Below are 6829 nucleotides of genomic sequence, written 5' to 3'. Positions count from 1 at the left end.
GGGGAAGATAAGTGGAGTGACAATTAGAAGCAGCAAAAAGGGGCAGCAGCGAAGCAGCTGAAGAGGCAGCAGCTGCTGCCTCTTCATTGAGTTCTTTTCTCTTTCGGATTATAGAAGCAAAAAGCCTTTTTGCGAAATAAAAAAAAACAATTTAAAAATAAAACTTATTTAATTCGAAATTGAAAAGATTAATTTCGCAAAATCTCAGGAATTCGGAAAAAGAGAAATGGGGCCGTCTGGCGCTCTTTCGGGTTCTGTAAAAAAACGGTTTTGCTCTTTTGCTGCTGCTCCGTTTGCTTCCAGAATTATTTGCTGCTGCTGCTGCTGCTGCTGCGCTGCTGCTGCTGCTTGAGGGTCTTCTGCGGCTCCGTTCGTTCCTTTTTGCTGCAGTTCATGAAAGAGAGTCAAATTCAACTTCAATTCGACTCCCCAAACCCTAAACCCTAAACCCTAAACCCTAAACCCTAAACCCTAAACCCTGAACCCCAACCCACCAGGCCTGAAACGGCTTCCGCCAAAGCCTCCAAATACTGGCCAGGAGTTGCCCCTTGAGTCGCGTCCAGAAAAGCTCCCGCCTAAGCATTTAGGGTTTAGGGTTTAGGGTTTAGGGTTTAGAAGCTGCAACGGCAAATATTTGCAGCTGTACTGTGACATTTACGGGCTCGGGCCTAGGGTTTAGGTGCAGCAGCAGCAGCAGCAGCAGCAGCAGCAGCAGCAGCAGCAGCAGCAGCAGCAGCAAGAGTTTGTCAAACCTGATTGGCTTTCAAAAGGTCTTGAAGAGCCTCGGCTGGAAGAGAGCCTTCGGGCTGCAGCTGCTCGCCCAGGCCCGCTGCTGCACCTGAGGGTTTAGGGTTTAGGGTTTAGGGTTTTGGGTTTAGGGTTTAGGGTTTAGGGTTTAGGACTTGGAAAACGAACTGGGGGGATAATTAAGAAGGCTTTGGAAGCGGGCGGGAGGCGAAGGGCTGGGGCTTTTCTGAAAATGAAAATGTTGAAATAAAAATAAAAATAAAAATAGAAATAAAAATAAAAAAAAATAAAAAGAAATAAAAGAAATATAAATATGAATATACATATAAATAAATAAAAATAAAAACAAATATAAATATAAATATAAATATAAATATAAATATAAATATAAATATAAATATAAATATAAATATAAATATAAATATAAATATAAATATAAATATAAATATAAATATAAATATAAGGATGAATATAAATATAAATATAAACATGAAGAAATAAAAATAAAAATAACAATAAATAAAAGTTGAAATTCTTTTTCTGCTGCTTCCAACTCACAAATGTGCTGCCAGCGAAGACTCCAAGACGCTCTGCTGCTGCAGTATTTTTAATTTCAAATTTTAATTCAATTCAAATGATTAAATTCAGTTGATTTAATTTAATTGATTTAATTTAATTAATTGAATTAAATGTATTGAATTAAATTAATTGAATTAATTTAATTGAATTCAATTAATTGAATTCAATTAATTAAATTGAATTAATTAAATTAAATCAATTAAATTCAATTTCCACTTTGGCTGCTGCTGCAGCACTCACTTTGGCCCCGTCTTCTGGCTGCGTTCTGCTGCTGCGCCCAGGAGCGCGCGTTGCGGCTGATCTCTGCGCATGCAAAAGGAAATAAAACAAAACAAATTAAATTAAATTAAATTAAATTAAATTAATTAAATTAAACTGAATTAAATAATTAAAATGAAATTAAACTTCAGACTCGAAGAAGTTCAAAACGCGAACGCACCCTCGCGAATGAACTGCGCGAACTTCCGCCGCAGCTCCGCGAGCGCCGCGCGGGAGCCCTGCCAGCTGCGAAGTTGAATTTGAATTTCTTTTGGATTTCAAAATTGCAAAATAAAATTAATAATAAAATCAACTACCTTTTTTGAGGAACAATTTTGAGGTCCACGTTGGGAACATCTGGGGATTCCGCTGCGCTTTCCGCAGCCGCAGCATTTGCAGCAGCTGCGTTGGCAGCAGCAGCAGCGGGCTGCTGCTGCGCAGCCGCCAACGCGGCCCCAAAAAGAACAACACAAATGCATTTCAACTTCAAACAAGATTTGCAATTCATTTGAAAAGTGGCGAAGAGAAATTTCGCTTTCGAAAGCAGTTTCGGACCCGGGCGTGCAAGGCGCTGGGGTGTATCGACAGCTCCCGCGATGCAGTGCACACCGCAGGACTGATCTCGAGTTCAGATTTTATATTTTGAGTTTTAAATTGGCACCAACGGCTCCCACTTGTTTTGGGGCTGCACATTTTCCCTTTCAGTGGCCTTTCGTTGCTGCGGCGCGAAGATCTGGAAGCAAATTGAAAGCGAAATGGTGAGCAAGACGACGCTTCCCACGGCGGCCATTTTGCCGCAGAGAAGTTCAGCTGCAGCAAATTAGAAACGAATTTAAAGTCTTTTCCACAATTAATTTCAATTTGAAACGAAGTTCAATTGAGCACTGCTCTAAATTCAAAGTTTTGTTCAAAAAGAAGCTCCAAAAACGATCATTACAGTAAGCAGAGAGGCGCGACACTGGCCGCAGACGCCCTGCGGCAGTCCTCTCCTTCAAAGAATAGCAGCAGCAGCAACAGCTGCTTTAGCAGCAGCAGCAGCAGCAGCTGCTGCTGCTGCTGCTGCTGCAGCAGCAGGAATGAGAACTTGAAACTTTTTCTTGAATTGCAGCTGCCTCGGCAGCTTCCGGAGTTTCCCGCGGATTTCCAACGAGTGCAAGTAGCCTTGAACTCGCTGCAGCAGCAGCAGCAGCAGCAGCAGCAGCAGCAGCAGCTAGAGAAGCTGGGGGGCCTTGTGGCGCAGCCACCAGCGCTGGAACTGCTGCGTGTCGACGCGGCCCTGGCTGTCAGTCGGCAAGTTTTGGATTTCTTGGAGGTTCAAATTTAATTTAAAATTGGAATTTAAATTGGAATTAAATTCGGAATTAAATTCGGAATTAAATTCGGGATTTGTCGAAGTCCGAAGTAAGTCTTCTTTTGCAAAAGATCCTTTTCCCTCAGGGTCGAGAGTGCGGACAGTGTCCTCGAGCTGCTGCAGCTGCTGCTGCAGCAGCACGGCGTCGCAGTTTGCTGCTGCTGCATGCAGCTTGCACGCTGCTGCTGCGCCCCACAGCACGTTGCCCAGCCCGCACAGCAGCAGCAGCAGCCCCGGAAGGAACTTCAGCAAATTAAAAACATTTCGAAAAGAAATGCAAAAAGAAGAAATATAAATTTGCAGAAGTCCGCGGCCCACGCTGAGCTCCAGCAGCGGCAGGTGGCGGTGCAGCAGCGCGCGCACGGCCCGCCTGCTGCTGCTGCTGCTGCTGCTGCTGCTGCTGCAGCAGAGCTCTGCTGCCAGCAGCAGCAGCGCGCCCAGCGCCCCGTACAGGTTCGCCAGGAACTCCGCAGCACTTAACGACAGCGCCAGAGTGGCCAGGTCGAAGCAGATCCCCGGCAGCAGCAGCAAGCAGCAAACGATGCTGGTCCACTGCAGCAGCAGCGGCCCCTGCTGCTGCTGCTGCTGCAGCTCCAAGTACTTCTCCGCAAGGAACTGCTTCGACTTCTCGCAGCTCCTTTTTGCTGCTCGACGCGCCAGCAGGTGCCCCCGCGCCAGCGCGGACTTCAGCTTCCCCCGCGGCTCCCGCAGCGGCGTCTTCTCATCTGCTGCTGCTGCTGCTGCTGCTGCTGCTGCTGCTGCTGCGGGGGGGGCCGGCGGCTGGTCCGCGGCGCCCGGCACCGGCACTGCGAACTCGCCCCTCGGGGAGTCTGAATTCGCCATTTTGGAGTTTTAAATCCAAAAATTAATCTTTAGCAGCAAGAGTTTGCTGCTGCTGCTGCTGCTGCTGCTGCAGGTCGAGCAGCAGCAGCAGCAGCGGCAGCGGCAGCCGACGAGAACTCGAGCAGATCGCCAGCGATTCAGCTCCAAAGTCCCAACCAATGCAGCAATTAGAAAATTCTTTTGTTTTATTTTTAAGTATTTTAGTTTTAATTTTTGATTCGAAGCAAGTAAAACCAACCGAAGAAGATCGCACGCTGCAGGCGCTGCCGACCACTGGACCGCGGGAAGCCGCTGCTGCTGCTGCTGCTGCTGCTGCTGCTGCTGTTCAGATTTCTTGTCTGCAGCTGTTTGGGTTTTTTGGTTTGTTTTTTCTTGTTTATTTCAATAAAATGTTTTATTTCAGTTTTATTAAAAAAATAAAACTCAAATTCAACTCCGCCTCCCCTTTTGCAGCTTTTCCGATTTCGCTGTCCCACCAAAACGCCGCCGCTCGGGGTGTACGTACACCTGGTCGTTTGAAACAGTCGAAAGACTTTTCTTTTTGAATTTAATTTCATTTCTTTTATTCTTAAACTTCTTAGTTGGGAGTTTTTGAAGGATCTTTGAAGAGCAAAAGGCGGAAAGAATTAAAATAAAAGAAAGGGAGAATTTGAATTGCTTTTCGAGAAAAGGAAACGGCTTCAAAATGCAATTTAACGAAAAACTTTTAAAGTTTTTTTTCTTTAATTGCATTTCCTCTTTTGCTCTTCAAAGATGTTTCAAAAACACGCACTTGAGCTCCCCAGAAATAACGCCAATAAACCCTAAACCCTAAACCCTAAACCCTCACAGGCGCAAGCTTACACAAGGAAATAAAACGGAAAAAAGAGAAGCTCAAGTCTCTGGAAGTAACTGTATTCACTAAACGACTCACTCTGGCCTAAAACCCTAAACTCTAAACCCTAAACCCTAAACCCTAGACCCCACACCCTAAACCCTAAACGCTAGACCCTAAACCCTACGGCACTCGTCTCAGCGCAGATGACGCATTTAATAAACCCCTCAGACAATTAAAGAGAAATCAAAAATGAAAAAGATGAAAATGAAAAAAAGAAAAAAATGAAAAAATGAAAAAATGAAAAGAAATAAATCCCAAAGTCAGGTGTCTGTACACTCCATTTCCACAGCAGAAGGCCTCGAGAAAATAAAAAATAAAATTTGGAAGTAAAAATTTTAATTTAATCCAAATGCGGCATTTCTTTTATAATTTAAAACGCAAATAATAAACAAGTCAAGTGCAGAGAATGCCATTTACCCCAGGTATGCCCTTCAGCTTTAGGGTTTAGGGTTTAGGGTTTAGGGTTTAGAGTTTAGGGTTTAGGGTTTAGGGTTTTAAAGGACCATACAAATAAAGTGTGTACGCTTCAGCGCGCGCGGCAGCTAGCCACAGCTAGCTGTGGCTAGCTACAGCTAGCCACAGCTAACCACAGCTAGCCACAGCTAGCCACAGCTAGCCACAGTCAGACACAACGAGCTGCAGCTCGCTACAGCTCGCTACAGCTAGCTACAGCTAGCTACAGCTCGCTACAGCTAGCTGCAGCTCGCTACAGCTAGCTACAGCTCGCTACAGCTAGCTGCAGCTCGCTACAGCTAGCTACAGCTAGCTACAGCTAGCTGCAGCTCGCTACAGCTAGCTACAGCTCGCTACAGCTAGCTACCGACAGCTACAGCTAGCTACAGCTAGCTGCAGCTGGCTACAGCTGTTGGCCTGGCTAGCTGCACATAGCGAAAGCAGCTGTGGCTAGCTGTATCTGATTTTGGCTAGCTGCAGCTGCCTGCAGCTAGCCACATCTATGTGTGTCTCCCTTTGGCTAGCTAAGACTCAGCACAAAAATATGAATAGCGGTGGCTAGCTGTGGCTAGCTGTGGCTAGCTGTGGCTAGCTTTGCGTATTAGAAACTATAGCAAAACAGCTAGCTAGCTCTCTAGCTAGCTATTAAGGGGCTGCAGCTAGCCCCTTAATAGCTACCTGCAGCTAGCTGCAGCTAGCTAGCTGCTAGCTGCAGCTAGCTGCAGCTGGCTAGCTGCAGCTAGCTGCAGCTAGCTAGCTACAATGCCATACAAGTGGCTAGCTGCTGCTGCGGCCGTGGCTGGCTAGCTGCGGCCACTGGCGCAGCTGCTGCTGTAGTTGCTTCAGAAGTTACAGCTGCAGCTGTCGCTGCAGTTGCTGCTGCAGCTGCTGCTGCAGTTGCTGCTGCCGCTGCAGCTGCTGCAGCGAGCTGAGACAACGGAGAGCCCGGCGGGCTGCAGAGGGAGATTGGAAATGAAGCCAAAAATGAGAAACAAATAAAAATAAAAACTTTTAAAGTAAATTTAAATTAAATTTAAAACTAATTTAAATTAAAGTTAAATTAACTTTAAATAAAATGGCGTTTCAAACGCTGCAGTTTGGTGTGCTGAGGTGTACATACACCTGAAATCGATGCTGGGGCTGCAGCCGCCAAAGCCCCGAGGGCCCCACACTCCAAGCCCTAAGCCCTAAACCCTAAACCTTAAACCCTAAACCTTAAACCCTAAACCCTCAAGATCTTCTTTTTCCTTTTTGTTCTCCTGCCGCCACTCTCGCTCGAGCAGCAGCAGCAGCAGCAGCAGCAGCAGCAGCCGGTGAACGAAAGGCAGCAAGCGGAAAAGGAGAACAATTAATTACTTTATCAATAATTTATAATTTATTTATGTATTATTTGCAATTTATTTATTATTTGTTTCCTTTTTAATTCATTTGTGGTCCATTTAATTGCAAAAGACCCAATGCAACCCCCGCCAAACAGGCTCCCAGCGCCCACGGCTCAGGGTTTAGGGTTTAGGGTTTAGGGTTTAGGGTTTAGGGTTTAGGGTTTGCAATGGAGGGGGAAGTGCCGGTGTTGACTTTTTTCAAAATCAACAAAAAGGGAAAAGCCCGAAAAGTCTCCAAAGAGATTTACTTAAGAGATGACGTTTGCTGCGGCATTAAGGGCTGCTGCCACTGCCCCCCCAGCAGCCAAACCAGTATACCCTAAACCCTAAACTCTAAAC

At 45.8% G+C, this 6829-nt stretch overlaps 2 protein-coding genes across 2 annotated transcripts in view; one reads left to right on the top strand and one right to left on the bottom strand.

Moving 5' to 3' along the window:
• Positions 1–2794: 2794 nt before the first annotated feature.
• Positions 2795–3778, bottom strand: ETH_00003630 (uncharacterized protein; the record flags this gene model as incomplete). The annotated part of the gene is made up of 1 exon (XM_013374943.1): positions 2795–3778. One exon carries the CDS (start codon positions 3776–3778, stop codon positions 2795–2797), a length of 984 nt encoding a protein of 327 aa, XP_013230397.1.
• A 2879-nt stretch (positions 3779–6657) lies between these two features.
• The window catches only part of ETH_00003625 (uncharacterized protein), a gene marked incomplete at both ends in the record, with an annotated part of 7699 nt that continues 7527 nt past the window's right edge, over positions 6658–6829 (top strand). Inside the window, one exon of the mRNA XM_013374942.1 lies at positions 6658–6802. Within this exon, the coding sequence (XP_013230396.1) occupies positions 6658–6802 (145 nt within the window). The remainder of the gene's footprint in view (positions 6803–6829) is intronic.

The sequence above is a fragment of the Eimeria tenella genome, genomic scaffold (genome assembly GCF_000499545.2).
Source record: "Eimeria tenella Houghton genomic scaffold, Eth_scaff24, whole genome shotgun sequence".
NCBI classification, from domain to species: domain Eukaryota; phylum Apicomplexa; class Conoidasida; order Eucoccidiorida; family Eimeriidae; genus Eimeria; species Eimeria tenella.
This window is presented reverse-complemented; position numbering and strand designations above follow the sequence as displayed.